Raw genomic sequence first — 19,960 nt, 5'->3', positions numbered from 1 at the left:
TCAGATTAATAGGCCCAATTATGAATTTAGTCTGTGTTACGATTTGGTGGTGTGGAGGACCAGACTCTATGGTAGTCTTTGAAACTCCCTGGTCCATTGACTTTTCCTTCAGGTGAGAATTTAAAATCTTGAGACTGTCACTTTTTTTCTATAAGCTCTCCAACGTAATTAGAAGTAGCCACTCCATCTCTTCATTCCAGGAGATCACAGGTGATCATTTACATAGCTATTTTTCCACTCAGAGCCTTGGGCTACCAGTATTCCATCTTCAAATACTCACTGACTTCACCACTTTCAGACCAGCCCAGTTGAAGAACTGATCCCAGAAGCCCATTTTTTCATGAGGGTGCATTACCTATAAACTCTTTTTGTGCGAGTAACTGTATAGGTTATTATGTTAGTTTCTAATTGCTGCTGTGACAAATCACCACAACCTTAGTGACTTAAAACAGCACAAATTATTATCTGTTCTGGAGGTCAGAAGTCCTAAAATCAAGGTTACATTCCTTCTAGAGGTTTTAGAGGAGAATCTCTTTCCTTGCATTTTTTCAGCTTCTAGAAGCCACCTGCATTTCTTGGCTCATGGCCCCCTTACCCCATTTTCAAAGCCAGCAGCATAGCATCTTCAGATCTCCTCTCTCTGACCTCTGCTCTCATTGTCCCATCTCCTCTGACTCTGACTCCCTCTTTCTCTTAGAAGGACCTTTGTGATTATATTGGGCCCACCCAAAAATCCAGGATAATCTTCCCATCTGAAGGTCTATATATCTGTAATCACATCTGTGAAGTACCTTTTGCCATGTAAAGTCACATATTCACAGATTCAATCCAGGGATCAGGATGTGACATCTTGGGGGCATCTTCTGGCTGCCATACTCATGTTTCAGTTGTAGAGAACGAATCCAGTTTATCTGGGATAAGTAGAAAGAGGATTATTGTAGGGCACTGGTTGGTCTATGGGATCATTGGAATGGTGGAATAGAGGACTTCCAGAGTGGACTGGGAACCTGGTCTGACAAGGAAGCTGCTGCAGGGCTCAGCCTGACAGTAGAGCCTCTGCCCGAGCTTCCCCCCAAACCCCTCCACTGTGCATGTGTCAAGAATCATGCAACTGACACCTGACAATATTTACTCTGCCTTCGGTGGGAGTTCATCTTGGTGAAAGCTAGGGCTAACAGAAATGCTGGCAGCAAGGGAGTCGGGGAATGTCGTTTTTAGAGATTTAGCAGCTTCTCGTCTTCCACAAAATGTCATAATAGAAAGGTATTGGAATAGTACTAAATGAGCTGGTCTTTAAAATATGCAGTATATAGGAGATCAAGGAAGACTGTACCTCACTGACATGTGACATTTGAGCGGACACCTCAGGGAAGTGAAAGAACAAGCCACAAAGATAATCTCATAGAAGAGCTTTCCAAGCAGAGGGAACAACAATTGTGAAAGAAAAAGAAGGAAATGCCACTAGTAAAATAGCCTTTCATTTTGAGTAATTAAATAGGCGTTGTAACCTTGAATTTTCATGAGCGACTTCTTTTCCCCATCCCAGAAAAATAAGGGAACAATGTACTTCCTTCCGAAAAAGGTTACCATATTTCATCAGATCTGAAATGCCCTCAATTTTAAGACACATCATTATTTTAGGTACCAATAAGAAGAAAATGCTGCCAATTAAACCATAACTTGCCATTGATTTTAAGATAGACTCTGATGTTGAAGATGCTACAATGTGAAAAATAATTGTGTTTGAGAGTAAGTGAAATGCAAAATGAATGGATCAGATGGATCCAGCTGTTTGCCTTCATTTGACTGTTAGTCTTTGGTTTCAGAACTGTAGAAGATTTGAAAAATAATGAAAGCCAATGGAAAGATTCCCCACTGGCAACTAGACACCGTGAAATGCTGAAGCGCTGTAAAACTCAGCTTAAGGTCTGTATAGTTAATTGGAATAATTATAGACCAGCCCCATAATGGTAATTTTCCCACCAGAATATGTGCCTTGAGTGAGCAGTTCAGTGTCCTTATTTTTTCTTCATTATTCTTTTCTCTTATTATAAAATAGTACATTTTTAAACTTGTTGATACCTTACATCTATCTACATATAATTATTTAAATCCCAGGGCAAAATGTGCATTTGCTTGTGCAGCGACATCATGGAATCCTAATGGAGTTTATCACTCTCAGTTTAACACCCTCTCCCCTCCCCTGCCTTGTGCAAAGTGCTCCTTCCCTGCTACCCTCTGGCTGCCGCCCCAGCGTACGTGCATGTTCTCGTGTGTCCATTTTCGCATTGGACACAGTGGATCTGTGGTAGTCCAAAGATCTCTTTCCTTTGCCCTTCATCTTTTTTTTATTTTTATTTTTTCTTTTTGAGACAGAGACTTGCTCTGTCGCCCAGGGTAGAGCGCAGTGGCATCATCATAGCTCATTACAGCCTCAAATTCCTCAGCTCAAGTGATCTTCTTGCCTCTCAGCATCCTGACTAGCTGGGACTACGGGTGTGCGCCACCACACCAGCTGATTTTTTAAAATTTTTTGTAGAGACGGGGTCTCACCACGTTGCTCAGGCTGGTCTTGAATTCTTGGCCTCAAGTGGTCCTCCCACCTCAGCCTCCTAAAGTGCTAGGTCTTCAGGTGTGAACCACTGCGCCCGGCCCCTCATTTTTCACTTTTAATTGAAAATGATCTGCTACACAAAACCTAACAATATGTGGGAATATTCCTGTGGATGGGATGTAGCCAAAACAAATGCTGGCTTGTGTTCTATAGGAAAAGCATGAATGACAAATGTATGCATTTTTCTTCTGTTTATGTTTCAATTATAAAGCTGAACATGAGCTGATCCTACTTTCTGCTGATTAGTAGGATGGTATGTGGACATTTTACCTGACCTAGAGTTGTGGTACAAGTTAAGATTTCAGTTTTATTCACTAATAGACTAGATCTCTTCAAGATGTAAAATAAATCAGGGGCCTTATCTGGGGTCTGTGGACCCCCTATGCATTCTACAGATATGTTTCAAGGAGATCATAAACTGCTTAAATCTATGTGTCAGGTGTGCATTCGTGTGTGTTCAGTTCTCTCAACAATCCTCTGACATGCTTGAAGCTCTGATTGAGGCGGGGGAGGGGCAGCAAGGGCAATATACGTAACCTAAACTTTTATACCCCCATAATATGCTGAAATAAAAACGGAAAAAAAAACCAAAACAATCCTCTGTGGAAGGAATTATATCCCTGATGGACATTTTGTCTGAGGGCAGCTCGTAAGCAGTGGTGCTGGAATTCAGATTGTCTGACTTCTTCCCATGAACCGTCCTGACCCTCAAAGGGTCCCCCCTGTCAACACCTGCCCCCAATCAAGTTATTTACACATGACAGTAAGAACTAACCTTTTGGATCACTAACTGTGTGCTAGACTTTGTACTCGTAGTTTGCTTGGCGTACCTTTTGTTTTTCTCAGGAAAAAGAAAGATCTTGAGACATAGCCTACATCTTATAGCTAGTTAGAGATGAAGCTCTAGAAACTGTAGAACCTAGATTTCTCCTGGCCCCGTTCCCTGCCCAGTCACACTACAGGGACTTAGCTACTGACCGATCTAAGGGTGGGGCATACCTGCTTCCACAGAAACTGGTACGGTGCAAGGCCTGTGCTGACGCCGGCTTACTTGACGAGAGCTTCCTGCGAAGATGTCTGAATTTTTATGGCCTTCTCATTCAGCTGCTGCTCCGCATCCTGGACCCCGCATATCCCGAGTGAGTGTGCGCCTTCCTCTGTACCTCATCTCTGCTCAGCTGGGCTGTGCCGTCTTTACTGTTCTCCAAGTCGAGAACTAAAACCAAAACCCTTACCTTATCAAGATTCACTTCTGTTTCCAGGTTGCATTTACCGTGACATTGGTTATATTAGTAGGTGTTTTCCCTGCAGTTACCTATAGTTATAGGTAAAAGTTGGCACCTGTTATTTTAATTTTGACATAGTTTTTCTTAAAAATATGCTATAAAATCTTTGATAGAAAAGGAAATTTATAAGTTGGTAGCTAAAAGCTGTAGATAACAGAATATTAGGCCCTTCTAAGCACTGGATCCAGGAAAATACCTATCTAATTCAGAGAGTGAGCTAAGTATATTGTTGATCACTTCGTCACCAACTGGACATCTCCAGGCAGTCATTTTTATTTTTTTTATTATTATTATTTTACTATTATTACAAAGTCTCTGAGTCACTAATTTTAGCAAAATTGGCTCAAGCCTTCTGCAAGAGTGGAAAAGGTTATTTAAAATACATGCATAGCTCTGTTGTCTCAAACAGTTTGAGTTGTCCAAAATGACCAAATATGACCTTTTTATTTCCTTCCCATTTTATTTATTGCATTAACCTTAATAAGAAATCAAGAAAAGGGAAAACATTTCACACACAGCCTAGCATATGCACTATCTTCATTATTCCCTGTTCATTTCTGGTTATGGTTTCTTTACCTATATATTTTTTATATGGTTGTCTTATGGAATGAGTTTTTCCCTAGATAAAATACTTACTTAATGATAGCATAATATTCCTTGTAGTTTGTGCCATGATTTCATTTTGTAAATTGTGCTTTTTTTTCTCTTTGACAGTGTAACACTGCCTTTAAATTCAGATGTCCCCAAGGTATTTGCAGCATTGCCTGAGTTTTATGTAGAAGATGTTGCTGAATTTTTATTTTTTATTGTACAGTAAGTGCCTTTAACATATTACATAGTTCTCATTTTTATGCATAATATGTACATGATAATGAACTATATCCAGCCTCATATTTTCAAAAAAAAAGTATTATGAACTATATTGCAAACCTCCATTTTATGCCTGAAATTTTATGTAACTGTTTTAACTGAATGCTGCCTAGAGACTGGAAAAAATAAATCCAACTGTGGCACCAGTCCAATTCCAATAATATCTCAAAGACAGAAACAGGATTAACAGTGTAGATAATAGTGTAGTCTGTGGAAATTAAGTTGAATTTCTAATAGTTGAGTATGTGTTTTTGAGAAACAGAAGGAACAAACAGTTTATAAATATCTGAATGAACGTCCAAAAGCCAGAAATAACCACATCTATATTTTGTACCATAATTTGTCTCAATTGGAAAATTGGAAAAAGCTTACAAAGAAATGGTTTGAGTTTAACTGATACAGATTTTTCAAAATTTTTTTTCAAATCTTTATTTGGTTTATGAAATTCAGTAAATAAATGACAAAGTAAAATTTAGATAATTTCTAAAACATTACAGATTATAAGAATTAGTTGCAATTCCTTGGCACTATGATAGCATTATTGTGGTAGTATTGGCTAGATGAAGGAATGGTATGTAAAGTCTATTTTGAAAAGTAAAAGTAGTGTAGGTTCACAATCACTATTTCACAAAATACACCTTGTGAAAGTTTTCTAACAAACAGAAAAATTCAAAATTAGTATTAATGTAAATGGTGTTTACATAAGAGCCAACATTAAATGGAGCAAGTTATGTTGTTGCCATAAAAGCTGCCTTTAAAAAAAGCTGAAATCAGTGATAACATATGAATTTTGAATGGTGAGAAATTTAAAGGCTGACTAAAATCATGCTTTATTTGTTGAAAAAGTAGCCTTGGCACAGAAAAACAAATATAAAAATACAAATACAAAATTTATAAACAAATATAAAAACAATAACACATTCTTACTCATATGCGGGAGCTAAACAAGTTGATTTCATAAAGGTAGAGAGTAAAATGATAGATACCAGAGGCTGGGAAGGGTGGGTGGAAGGAGGGATGGAGAGGGGTAGGTTAAAGGGAACAAGCATGACGTTAGATAAATGGTATCAATTGTATTGTTGGACAGCAAAGTAGAGTGACTATAGTTAACAACAAACAACGTATTGTATGTTTCAAAGTAGCTAGAAGAGAGAATTTGAATTGTTCCCAACAAGTAGAAATGAAAAATACTCAAAGTGATGGATGCCTCAGATTCCTTGACTTTATCATTACACATTCTGTGCAGGTAACAAAATATCACATGTACCGCATAAATATATAAAATATTATGTATTTAAAAAAACCTTGGAATTTAAGCAACTCAAGTCACCATTTAAAATTTGCTCTAAGCACAGTAATTCAAAAAACACTTCTTGAAAATTTTTGTTTATGCTTATTCTCATTTTCAGCAGTTTATTAAAATCAAAACAACTCCATCAAAGAAATTTTAAGTCTTTTGGTAGTAAAGATCTTTTGTGAAATTTACCTGTTTTAATCTTTGGTTTCTTTTAAGCTTTGGTTTATTTTCTAAAACATCATAAGTTAATACAACATTCTACAGCCAGTAAAGATGTTTGGTTTTAAATCTATGTAGTTACGATGTAAATAGTCACTTTAAAGTCAGCAAATTAAAGGGCATTCAGTATCTTTGCACCTTGGCCTGTATACCTGGCCTCACGTAATGACACCAGTCTTCACCCAGGTTGAGTTTCTCAGGTTTATTTCTTGTTCTTCTTGCCTCCATTCAGATACTCTCCCCAGGTGCTTTACGAGCCCTGTACTCAGGATATTGTGATGTTCCTTGTTGTGATGTTGTGCAACCAGAACTACATCCGCAATCCGTATCTGGTGGCCAAACTGGTAGAAGTCATGTTTATGACCAACCCCGCTGTTCAGCCACGAACCCAGAAGTTTTTTGAAATGATTGAGAATCATCCTCTCGCTACCAAACTGTTGGTACCTTCGCTGATGAAGTTTTATACAGGTAGGTTCCTGGGTGTACATGGTGGCACCTGGTGGTCAGATGTAGGCAAGGTCATCTGAAGCCAGTGGACAAAGTTACTGGAAACCTGGTACCTAATATCTTGACATCTACTTATAAGTGTAACCTATTAGTCTACTGCCAGCAAAGCATGTACTATTGGCTGTTTTTCCCCTGAGTAGTGGAGATACTACACTGACCATTCTACATGCTGGTCTCTGATTTAGCAGGATCCATTAAAAATCAGATGATTAGCATTGAGACCCAGCTGGTATCAACAGCACAAGTTGGTGGTGTTATCTGAGTGAAATTACCTGGTTCGTTTTAGCTTTGAACTTACAGCATTAGCTCTGTAACACTGTTCTGTAACTCAGGCTTGTCAAAGTGTGGATAAAGCAGGGAGCTTGTTAAAAATATTTTACTCTTGGACTCTACTCAAACTAAGGGTATTAGAATTTCTGAGGGCCTCTGGGAGTCCTCACTCACTCACTAAGTCAACACATGTTTATTGAGCCCCTACCATGTGGCAGGCACCGTTCTAGGTGCTGGGTTACACTGGTGAAAACGACAGCATGTGAGACACTCTGCAAGGAGGTCTTCATCTTCTGGTTGAATTAGATTCCAAATTTTCATTTTTAATTTGGCTTTTCGACTGTTACCCATGGGACCTGTTCACCTGTGCTCTAACAAAGACACAAGATTGTAGTAATGGAATATTTTCCTACTAGGTTGTATATTCCTCAGGAAAGGAAGTGTCTTGTCTAGCTTCTTATCTTCTGTTGAACGTAGTACGTTCTGGGCACTCCGTGAGTGTCTTTGGCATTTAATACAATGTACTCACCATGTTCTTATAAGAAACACTGGCCACCCCGAGCACAGTCCCTTGCTGTTCACAGTTTGAGGATTTCCGTGTTCACCATCATCCCTTCTCTGTCAACCAAGGCAAGCTTATTTTGGACCCATGCTGTCATCTCTCGCTTCACCTCTGAGGGTCCTGCAAACCTGCCAACCTACTTTTCCTTTGTCATTTTTATTTTGTGGCATCTAATCAGAGTCTCTCCTTCCTCGGCCTACTCATATCCTCTGAAAGATAAAGCAAGTACACGAGCCTTTTCAAGTTTTGTTAACATTCTTTGGCAACAGCAGAGAACACTCCTGGGTAAAAGGCACCTCCTTGGGTAAAAGTCATTTTCTTTCATCTCTTAGCCCTAGTAGGGGGTCAAGCATGGGTCATTCAGGTATGAGGTTGCTAGTTCTGGGGGTATGAGACAAACCTGGCAGTTAGAACCAACTGCTACTGCTGGGCAGAAAACCATTGCTGGCAGCAACAGCAGGGAGTACCAAGTCCCTTGCCACTCCTTCAGTTTTCCAGTTCTCCTGCAGCACACCCTGTTGGCAACCCTAACAGAGGGCCGCTGGCAAAGGAAAACTGCAGAGTGCCCCAGAATCACAAAACCAAGTACGAAACGCTGAGAGACAATAGCTAAATAACCAGCGTACCCACTGACATATAAACTTAATTTCTAGAAATTTATTCTATGGAAACAATTATAAATGTGCATAACTGTTCAGGACAGTATTCACTGCAGCGTTATTTATAATGCTATATAGTAAAAATAATGGAAACAACCCAAATTTCTGCCACTTGTAGATTAAGTTATAGTTTATACAGTGGACCTATATAAGCCATGAAAAATAACGTATTGTTTACAGTAAGTGGTTAAATAACAAAAAGTAAAGAAAATGCCAAGTAATGAAACAGTATGTCCACATTTTTGGTACACAAATATATGATAAAAAAAGTAGGGAAGGACATACACCAAAATATAATATTAACAGTGAGATGGTTATTTTTGAACAGTAGAATTATGAATAGCTTTATTTCTTTTATTATCTGACCTTAATTTTTCTACAGTAAACATGTATTGTTAGTAGTAAAAACAAAAAAAAATTAATTAAATGTATTTTGTAGTCAGTTAGTGTCGTGGGCATGTCACTGTGGCTACAAGATAGAGAGAGAGAGAGAGAGAGAGAGAGAGAGAGAGAGAGTGTGTGTGTGTGTGTGTGTATGTGTGTGTGTGTAGCACACATATGCACATGCGCATTTGCTCACACACATGCGAGAGAGCTGGGCCTCTGGCCTGTGAGACCAGTGCTGGGCCTGGTGGAGCCCCACCAGGAATGTTCCGGTAGCTGGTGGGTGGAGGTTATTCTCTCTTCCTCCTTGCCATGGAGCAGTGTGCCCTCTGGACCACCTCTGTCCTTATGGATAGATGATACCTATACTTATAATACCCACTGCTCACTGAGTGCTTACTAATCCTCTCACCTAATCCCCCACAGCCGTTCTAAATACGAGTGCTATAAATATCTCCACTTTACACATGAGGAAACCGGAGCTCAGAAGGGTCAAGAAGCTTGCTGAAGGTCAGCAGCTAGCAAGTGGCAGTGACCTCGGCAGTTGGGCTTTAGCGCAGATGCTCCTGACTGCTGTGCGTTCTTTGTCCAGTTACCAAGGGCCTGGCAATGAGAGAGCCCTGCAGGGGGCATCACAGACACACCCTCAAGTGTTCACCAACTTCATGTGAAGACCTGCTAATCAGGTCCTGACCCCCAAACACATCTGACTCTCACACATGGATTCGAGTTGCCATATACAGGATCAATATATGCAACAAGCTCCTCTTTTTTTTTTTTTTTAAAGAAACAGGGTCTTGCTATGTTGCCCAGACTGATCTCGAACTCCTGGCTTCAAGTGATTCTCCTACCTCAGCCTCCCAAAGTGCTGGGATCACAGGCATGAGCCACTATTCCTGGCCTAAGCCCCTCTTAAAGACAGTATTCTAGCTTAGAAAATGCTCAAGCTGAAATTTTTGTTTTGAAAATACAATTAAGTTTTGGGCCTGGCACAGAGGCTCATGCCTATAATCCTAGCATTCTGGGAGGCCAAGGCAGGAGGATCACTTGAGGTCAGGAGTTCGAGACCAGCCTCAGCAAGAATGAGACCCTGTCTCTATTAAAAATAGAAGGAAGTTAGCCAGGCAACTAAAAATAGAAAAAAATCTACCAGGTGTGGTGGTGCACGCCTGTAGTCCCAGCTTCTCAGGAGGCTGAGGCAGGAGGATTGCTTGAGCCCACGAATTTGAGGTTGCTGTGAACAAGGCTGCCGCCATGGCACTCTAGCCTGGGCAACAGAGCAAGACTCTGTCTCACAAAAAAAAAAAAAAGAACATCAACAAGTAAGATTTTCATGAACCGCATGCAGAGTTTTGCCCAGGTTTTGCTTCATGAGGCCCCAGGCTCAAAACTAACATGAGTTTAAATACAACTCATTGGCAATTAATGTGTTAAATCAACTCTCCACACTTTAGTTAACACTTTTGTACAATTAATAAAATAACACTCATTTCATCTTAAAGAAGGATCGACTTAATGAATATACATAAATACTTTTAGATCTTACCGTCATAAGTGTTAATTGTGTTATTCCTTTATTTTTAAATAACTTTTCTTTTTTGGTCGCAAAAAAGGTCTTCTTTGGAATATATAGGAAATATCAAGAAGAAAATAAAAGTCATTGTTAATCTCTGTACTCAGAATCTCTGTTAACATTTTGCTCTGTATCTTACAATTAATTAATTTTCTAAAAAATATGATTGAACCCAAACTATTTATTTCATTTGGTAATCTGTGGTTTTCACTTAATATATCACAAATATTTTTTTGTGTCCTCTGTTGGGTATTTGGATTATTTATATTTTTCTCTAATATAAATATTAATAGTAATATAAAATTTACTGCGTATCCTTGGAGATCAGTCTTTGAACATGCCTGTATGCATTTTCTTGAGTAGAATTATTGGATCAGGAGGCTTCGCACATTGAAGGCTTGTGCTACATCTTGCCAGATTGCCTTTAGAGAGATTGCAGCACTGTTCATTCCCACCGGCATTTGTAGCATGCCTGTTCCCCAGATCCTCACCTACACTCAGGGTTGTCATTTTTGTCATGTCTGCCAATTTAGTAAATTAAGAATGATAATTTATTTTTTTTATCTCTTTCATAAGCCTTATGGTCTTTACCTGACAATTTTTCCTCTTTTAAAAATTTTATCATGAATTCTGGAATTTCTCATGCTTAAGTTGTTTGACATTTGGATAACCAAGTTTGATTTTTGTTCCATTTTAGTAGGCATAGGGATGTTGACAGTTGGTAAATAAATAATGAGTACATGAGAGATTCGCTGTGCTTTTCTCTACTTTAGTACATGTTTGAAAATGTCCATAATACAAAGTATTTAAAATAAAGACACATTTAAATAGGTATGTGGCTCTCAATAAAATTTAACCCAATTTTTTTATACTCAGGGATGCTAATTTAAAATGCTGTGTGTTCCTGGAAAACATTTAGGGGGTTTAAAATGTAAAATGCTGCGTGATTTCTATAAATTAATAACCTAAAATTGGGGGAAAGGTGATAATTCTGCTTTTGGTCATTGTTAAGTTGATGCTGTCCTAATGATACCAGTTTTCCCAGCCCAATTCTTTGTGGTACTGTGTCATTGCCGCATCTTCATTGTGAAACTTTTGTCTTTAAAACCATCCTTTCTCTCCTGCTTTACCTGGCTGGGAGAGGCACAACTTTACCAGATCCCTGATTTTGCAGATTTTTATTGACTCTATCATTGTTGCTGCAGTAACTGCATTTGGAATGGTAAGAAAGTGCATATCCCTCAGTCCCTTTGTCTTTCCTCTTTAGATGTCGAGCATACGGGAGCCACCAGTGAGTTCTATGACAAGTTCACAATTCGCTATCACATTAGCACCATTTTTAAAAGCCTTTGGCAAAACATAGCTCACCACGGCACCTTTATGGAGGAGTTCAAGTGAGTATTGGGCCCTTAATGTCACAGCTTGCTCCCTTGCAAATCACAGGTAGGATTGCCACTTAAAAGCTTTCACAGTTGCGTTCTTGTTGACTGTGTGGATGGTCTCAGCCTCCTTTAAGTTTACCAGGAGGTACTGCTAAATGTGAACAGGGTTATCCAAATGGCTGTGCTTGAAAGATACTGCTGAATTTTAGATTTTTCTGAGGTACTTTGGGGGTGGTGTATATAAAGAAAGATCCTATAAATGTGCTGACATGATGCGGTAAGTGTTCTTGGTGTTTCTATGATTATGGTATTAAATAAATGAAGTTGTCAGAATGACTGAAATGAAATCTTACACTCTTGTACTTGACACCAAGCTTTGGAATTAGGAATGTTAGGAGGACTTTAGATTTAGAAGCAGTTAGGTTAGGGTTGTCATTCAGAGTGTCATTCTTTGTAGTAAAACCTTAAACTTTAATTAAGGACTTTTTGTATACCTACCTGAAATTTGAGTGACTGCTTAAACCTGGACATTAGTAATTCTGTCTAAATTATCTGTCAGTGCTTAAAAAAGAAAGCTAGATACAAAATGTTGAACTCTTGAATTATTCTTCAGAAAAAATTTATCCCATCTACTTGGATCTTTTGTGACCCATGTTAGATCTTTGATCAGGTCTAGCTATCTCTTGTTTTCTGAATTATTAGTCAATAATATACATGTTACAAGTGGAGTAACCATTTCCTAGATAGCTTTCTGTGGAGTAAACTCTTTAAGTTAATTCTTTGTTTCCACGAACTGCTCTTATAATCAGAATCATGTTCCAACAAAAGCCTGGCACGAGCTTGGGACACCAGGCGGCCCGTGCTGGATCTGTGTGGTGCTGACTGGAAGTGCTCGTCCTGAACTTTCCATGCTCCTCACATAGAGGCCTCCCGTCCTTGTGTGCAGGAACTTCTTTTGCCCAGTCGTGGGCTTACCAGCCCCTGATTACGTAGTTGTAAATCCTGAAGTGTAGCTTCTCTTTTCTCTACTAACCTGGAAGTTCCAGAGTCCAACAGAGGCAGGTCAGGCTATTGCAGTTCACCAACAAGTCCCTCATTATAACATCAGCTACAGCACAATTCCTTAGATTGGAAGCTTCAAGTTCTATAAAGTAGGTTAATACCTTTATCAATATTGCACGTTCCCATTTTTCTTTAATGTGTGTTTCTTTGTGATAGGAATAACTTTATGAGAAGTTCCTCGTCTCTTATATGTGGGTAATTATTTGTGTTTTCTTTGTGTCTTGGTGAGCGTAAGCATATTTCCTTTTCTAGTCTGGAAGTGTGTTTTCTCTGCTTAAAAACAATGAGGGAACGAGCCAGGAGTGTGCTGGTAAACCTGCTTTGGGGTGCGGGGGGACGCAGCATTTGCTGGTTTTCCATGGTGTGAATATTTCCACTGTTGCCAAATTTAAGCTGCTGGGGGAATCAGCTCACAAAATTCTGGAATATTCAGCACTTGTCTCTCGTGAGCCATGCAAGGTGGCTCCAGAACACCATTGGAATGAGCTTATCACAATTAATTTAAAAGAATAACACAATCTACATAGAGATTTGATAGTCGTTGAACTCCACAATATCTGACTTGTGCCAGCGTGGGCAGTCTTTTGGATGAGATGGTTGGCATTCTGGGTAGAGGCTCATTTTCTTTGGGCTGTGCAGTTAGTGGCGTTTTGCTTCAGGGATATATATGACCATGTACAACACAATTGTTTTTTCAGTTCTGGGAAGCAGTTTGTTCGCTATATAAACATGCTGATAAATGACACGACATTTTTGCTCGATGAAAGTCTGGAGTCTCTGAAGCGGATCCATGAAGTTCAAGAAGAGATGAAGAACAAAGAACAGTGGGACCAGTTGCCCCGGGTAAGGACATAGCCCAGATGCTTGGACAGCTCTGCAGGGAATCTGCCCTTGGACACGGACAGAGCTTTACTTTGGGGGCTGCAGTTGTGAATCTGATGACATTAGATCTGACTGACTTGTTGGGATTTTCTTTCTATAACTTTATATCCCGGGTTTGTGATAGGAAAAAATTTAAGCATTTTATGCGAAGCTAAGAAATGAGTTGCGAAGTCTTTCAAAATGTGTCTTGAAAACTTTCTCTGCCTTTTTAATTTTAAAGGGTTTTTTTGGAGAAGAGCTTTTATATCTGAATATATTAAGATCTGTGAATATAACCAGGAAATAAATCTCTAGAATTCTGTCTGCTGGAATTTGATTTGTTCATACAGTCTCCTCTAGACAACTGTGTGAATCTCTCAAGATTCTAGTGGGGTTTTTTTTCTTGGAATTGATCTTGGTTTTTATATTCAGTTATTAATAGAAAAGAGGCTTGGTGTGCCAGGTTCCGTGAGAAATTTGTGCCGTGCCAATGACAGTATGCTGCCCTTTTCTGACACGTACTGCAGCCATTTGGGTGGCTCCTTGGTCAGTTACTAGACCCTTGACAGCTGCTGGTTAGTTCTGCTCCTGATGTCAGGCTCAGAATCAGAACGACTTTCCAAAAGGGGTTCTCGTGTCAAAGTGGGAGGACTGCTTTTTCTTCCTCACAGTCTCATTTTCGCAGCTATTGAGAGCTTTACATCTTAGCCTAGCCAACGTGCCTGCACTACAAACGCAAACTACGTGGGACTCTGCCCAGGGTCTGTGATGTTGGGGTTCTCCTGTGCCCAGGCCATCCCACTCCTGGATGCCCTCAGGAGCTAAAAGGAATAAACTTCAGTTATCTGGAAAAATTGCTGACATGGGTTATTATATTATTCCCTAAGTGTGTTGACTTTGTTATACATTTTTCCAGTTATGGTTATATTCTTGAGATAATGTGGTCATATTCTTTTTTCTTGGTCCTGGACTGGTACCCACTGGTGTCCCTCCTGCCCAGTGCCCTCATGTTCTTTTTTTTTTCTTGAGACAGAGTCTTGCCCTGTTGCCTAGGCTATAGTGCAGTGGTATCATCATAGCTCACTGTAATCTCAAACTCCTGGGCTCAAGCTCAAGCAATTCTCCTGCCTTGGCCTCCCAAGTAGCTGGGACTATAGGCACATGCCATGATGCCCAGCTAATTTTTTTTTAAATTTTAGTAGAGATGGGGTATTGCTTTTGCTCAGGCTGGTCTCAAATTCCTGAGCTCAAGCGATCGTCCTGCCTCGGCCTCCCATAGTGCTTGGATTACAGGCGTGAGCCACCACTGTGCCCGGCCCCTCATGCTCATTTCTAAACACACCTTCAACTGTTCGGCTACTGTGTCTCAGAAACCCTCCCTGCAGCTCGCCATCTCCCTGAGGATGAGTCACCCAGGCCTGATGCTCCATGCTGCTCCCGTGGAGCCCTAAGAGAGCTTTCTGGGTTTACCTCCCACGTGGTCACTTGGCACAGGTCTGGACCAGTTTCCGGGCCCTCTCACCACGTGCTGGGGAAACAGATGGGGCATAGCTGAAAGAGCCCAACTCTGGAGTCCTGGGTGCCCTGGGTTTGGGAACTAGCACTGCCATATATTAAAAGTTCCTGGCTGGGCACAGTGGCTCACGCCTGTAATCCTAGCACTCTGGGAGGTCGAGGCAGGAGGATAGCTCGAGGTCAGGAGTTCGAGATCAGCCTGAGCAAGAGTGAGACCTGTCTCTACTAAAAATAGAAAGAAATGAGCTGGACAACTAAAAATATGTAGAAAAAATTAGCCAGGCATGGTGGCGCATGCCTGTAGTCCCAGCTACTCACGAGGCTGAGGCAGGAGAATCACTTGAGCCCAGGAGTTTGAGGTTGCTGTGAGCTAGGCTGACGCCACAGCACTCACTCTAGCCCAGGCAACACAACAAGACTCTGTCTCAAAAAAAAAAAGAGTTCCTAAACCCTGTTTCCTCATCCATAAATCAGGAACAACACCTTCCTTGCAGGAAAGCAATGAACAGGGGACACAGTCCGGGCCTGACCCAGGTGCCCAGTATGTGCAGCTCCCATTGCGTCACTTGCCTTGGACACTCCTTCTGTCCAAAACTCTCTACTTTCCGTTCGTACGTGTTAAAATCTTTCTTATTCTTCGAGCAAGGCCCTGTTCAAATGTTCCCTCAGAGTTGGTCTTCCCCGGTCAGTGTGACTGAACACCCTCACTCTGCCCTCGCCGCGGTGGCACCCACTCTGTGCCACTCGCTGTGCTTACGTGTCCCACTTACGTTTACGGGGATGCAGGTTTATGGCACAGTCTCTTGTTCAGAGTCAATGCTTTTCTGAGACAGCTGAACAAATACTATTGATTTTTCTGTGTTAATGGATGAAAAAAGGCACCAATAGTCCCTAACAATTGCTGTTTCAGAAGTAATCTTTGACTTTGAAGTCACCTCCTACCTCCCACTGCTCTGGCCCTTCCTCCTCATCTTCCTACCTCTGGACGTTGGCGAACTCCTGCGCTCAGCCCTCGAGCTTCTCTTCTCTTTCCATATTCCCTCTCTAGGTTGGCATTTCTCCATGAGGGCACTAGCTGGAATTTTGAGCATAGTGTAATTTTGGTATAATAGCAACTCATTATGGTGAGAGACTGTCACATACGCTGCAGGGCATTTAGCATCTCTGGTTCCTGCCTGTTTAATACCAGTGACAGTCCCCTACCCCTGTCATCAGGTGGCCACAACCACTCCTACGCATAACCTGATGGCCCCAGGTGAAAATCCCTGCTAGGAGATCTTATCTGTTCTGAGGCTTTGAATCTCTATGTTCTAAAGATTCCAAAATGCATCTCCCCAGCTCAGATCTCTCCTGACCTGCATAACCAATGTTGACTCACCTCACTACTTCATGTGATAGGTATCTCAACCTCGACTTGTCCAAAACTGCGCCCTGGAGGTTGCCCTCCGGATCTCTGCCCTGAGTCTTCCTAATCTCCGTAAATGGCAACTTCATTCTACAAACTGCTCAGGCTCAATACTTTGGAGTTGTTCTTGATATCTCTCCCTCTCTCAGCAAGTGCCTCTGGGCTCAACCTTTTTTTTTTGAGACAGGATCTCTCTTTCACCCAGGCTAGAGTGCAGTGGCACCATCACAGCTCACTGCAACCTCAAATTCATAGGCTCAGTTGATCCTCTTGCCTCAGCCTCTCGAATAGCTGGGACTACAGGCGTGCACCACTGCGCCTAGCTAATTTTTTTTTTTTCTATTTCTAGTAGAGATGATCTCACTCTTGGCTCAGGTTGGTCTCGAACTCCTGACCTCAAGTGATCTTCCTGCCTCGGCCTCCCAAAGTGCTAGGATTACAGGCTTGAGCCACCATGCCCAGCCTAGGCTCTATCTTAAAATAAATCCATTATCTGACCACTTCTCACCTGGATTATTGCAGTAGCCCACTGTTTGGTCTCTGGTCCTCTACCCTTGTGCACGCCCATGCCAGAGGGATGCTATGAAAGTCTCAGCTTGCTCAGTATCACCACTTAGCTCAGAGCCCTTCCAGGCTTCCCTTCTCTCTCAGAGTCAAATTCCAAGTTGTGAGTGTGGCCTGCAGGGCTCTGCAGGACCTGGCCCCACGGCACTTCTGCCCTCGTCTTTGACGCTCTCCCCTCAATTCACTCCCCATCCACACTTGCTCCTCGCCCTGACACGTGGACCTTCCCTGTACCTGCAACGCTCCTCCCCAGATTTTGCTGACTCGCTTCCTTCGGGTGGCCACTCAGGCACCTCCTCAGAGGCGTCCCCTGAAGCCCTCACCCTGCTTCATGTTTTGTCATCACTGTCAGACTTATTGTGTATCTGTCTGGGTGTTGCTTATTAAGCGGGGCTTCCCTGAAATGTAAGCTCCACGAGGGCAGGGAGCCTTGTCACTCTCTTCTGCACTCTGTCACCAGAGAGTCCGTCTCATAGAAGGGCCTAGATAGTGTTTACTAATGAATGGTTGAGACACCCAGACGCACAGGTAGTTCCCGCCTGACTGTTCTTGTGTCTTTCCTGCTACAGCCTTTATTTCAGTAGGCTCATTCTTTATTTTATTTTGTTTTATTTTACAGAGAGGGTCTGGCTCTGTTACCCAGGCTGGAGTGCAGTGGTGCAATCATAGCTCACTACAGCCTCCAATGCCTGGGCTCAAGCGATCCTCCCACCTCGGTCTCCCAAGTAGCTAGGCCTACAGATGTGAGCCATCACACCCAGCTCATTTTTTTTTTTTTTCTTTTTTGAGATGGGGTCTCACTATGTTGCTCAGTCTGGTCTTGAACTCCTGGCCTCAAGTGCTCCTCCCATCTCAGCCTCCCAAAATGCTGGGATTATAGGTGTGAGCCAGCGTGCCTAGCCAGTAGGCTCATTCTTGACCAGGAAGCGGCCATGGTCACCAGGCAGGCCACCTAGTATTCCCGTGCGACCTCTCCCAAGTACAGACTGCAGCACCAAGAGGGCATTCACTGGGCAGCTTCAGCTGTTAGGCCATGTGTCCCTTCCCCAACAAAGAAAGGCCTCGGGGCAGGTGGAGGGATTTAAGTCTTTGCTAGTGGATCTCTATTTTCTCCATTTCTGAGCCTTCAGTGCTCCACCTGATTTTATCCATGAGTTAAAACAGCTCTCACTGTCTCCTCTCCCAGCCCATGGTAGAATTGAGGGAGGAGGATGGTGCCAGAGGTAAACATGCTGACAGTTGTAAGGGGTGACAGCCTGACAGTGGGGAAAGACAAGATGCAAAAAGCCTAGCAACCTACAGGTACTTGCTGTTGGAGCAAACCTCTAGGCCTCAGTCCCACGGCACAATGCACCCCACGGTTTTAAAGCAGTGATGACTAAGTAAAAGTTTTTATTAAGGGAAATGAACTACCCTTTAGCATTAGTGCCAGTGTGTATCAGGTACTATGTTAGGTTCACTTACTTCATCCTGCATGGAAGTCATGGTGACTTCTTTTATCATCGAGGAAACTGAGGCTTGTTAGAATTAAATAATGCACCAAGGTCACCTGACTCAAAGTCCGAATGCATTCTTGATGCTAAAAGGAATAAACTTCGGTTATCTGGAAAATTTGCTGATGTGGGTGGTTGTATCACTCCGTAAGTATGCTGGCTCTGCCACACACTTTCCCAGTGACGAGCTGACTGTGTTTTTCCCTCATGCTTGGCGTGTGGGGAGCTGATGACAAGTGCAGAGATTCATCTGGCATCTGTTCCATGTTGCCTAGGATCAGCAGCAGGCCCGCCAGTCTCAGCTTGCTCAGGACGAGCGTGTCTCCCGCTCTTATCTGGCCCTGGCAACGGAAACCGTGGACATGTTCCACATCCTCACCAAGCAGGTCCAGAAGCCGTTCCTCAGGCCTGTGAGTAGAAACCGCGCCGTGCTCGTTTTGTCTGTTGAATTCCACGTTCAAACTCTATCGCTTATACCTTCATAGTTGTTGAAATCCTGGAAATTTTAGTGTCACAGTCACTGATACGTGAAATTGTTACTGATTTTGTTCCCAATTATGTTACTAGAGATGCCCAATACCCTGTTCTTTTTGTGTGTGTTTTTTTTTTTTTTTTTTTTTTTTTTTTTTTTTGAGACAGAGTCTCTGTTGCCCAGGAGAGAGTGTCGTGGCGTCAGCCTAGCTCACAGCAACCTCAAACTCCCAGGCTCAAGCCATCCTCCTGCCTCAGCCTCCCCAGTAGCTGGGACTACAGGCATGCGCCACCATGCCCAGCTAATTTTTTTCTGTGTATATTTTTAGATGTCCATATAATTTCTTTCTATTTTTTTAGTAGAGACGGGGTCTTGCTCTTGCTCAAGCTGGTCTCAAAATCCTGAGCTCAAATGATCCACCCGCCTCTGCCTCCCTGAGTGCTAGGATTACAGGTGTGAGCCACCGTGCCCGGCCCCAATACCCTGTTGATAGACTAAGTGAAGATGTCTAAGGTCATTACATAGTCTGTGAAGGGTCACTTCCAAGATGACTTAATTCACTTTTTGCTTAGACAGTACATTGGATTATTTGTGTTGAAATTATGGCCTATTTTTACCATTATTGATTCCTATATTTTAGTTACAGGAAAAGTATATAGTAACATCAGTTGGAAATTGAAGTATATTAAGTAGGATAATTAATAACCTGTAAGATCTTTGGTTCTCTAAGATGTAGCTTTGTTAGACTCAAGAAGCCAAAGGCTAATGAGAGCCACAATTAGGGTTTATGGTAGATCAAAGGTAGTCGGAATGTTTGGTCTTGACATGATTGCTAAGACCTGGGTCCTGTTTCTGAAAGTGAAACTGAGCAGCAGAACTGAAGATCTCTGCTTTGCTTCTACCACCTTCCATGGCCAGGACAGGGTAGCAAGGAAGGCAAGAGAGGGACCTGAGATCAGTAGTTC

General features: G+C 41.9%; 1 protein-coding gene across 3 annotated transcripts in view; it reads left to right on the top strand.

Moving 5' to 3' along the window:
- The window catches only part of UBE4B (ubiquitination factor E4B), a 115,986-nt gene that overhangs the window by 85,015 nt on the left and 11,011 nt on the right, over positions 1-19,960 (top strand). For all 3 annotated transcript variants that reach the window (XM_045546177.1, XM_045546179.1, XM_045546178.1), the window contains 7 exons: positions 1,827-1,926; positions 3,626-3,753; positions 4,615-4,713; positions 6,519-6,754; positions 11,509-11,635; positions 13,384-13,528; positions 18,799-18,933. In XM_045546177.1, coding sequence (XP_045402133.1) covers positions 1,827-1,926; positions 3,626-3,753; positions 4,615-4,713; positions 6,519-6,754; positions 11,509-11,635; positions 13,384-13,528; positions 18,799-18,933 — 970 coding nt within the window. The remainder of the gene's footprint in view (positions 1-1,826; positions 1,927-3,625; positions 3,754-4,614; positions 4,714-6,518; positions 6,755-11,508; positions 11,636-13,383; positions 13,529-18,798; positions 18,934-19,960) is intronic.

The sequence above is a fragment of the Lemur catta genome, chromosome 3 (genome assembly GCF_020740605.2).
Source record: "Lemur catta isolate mLemCat1 chromosome 3, mLemCat1.pri, whole genome shotgun sequence".
Taxonomy (NCBI): domain Eukaryota; kingdom Metazoa; phylum Chordata; class Mammalia; order Primates; family Lemuridae; genus Lemur; species Lemur catta.
This window is presented reverse-complemented; position numbering and strand designations above follow the sequence as displayed.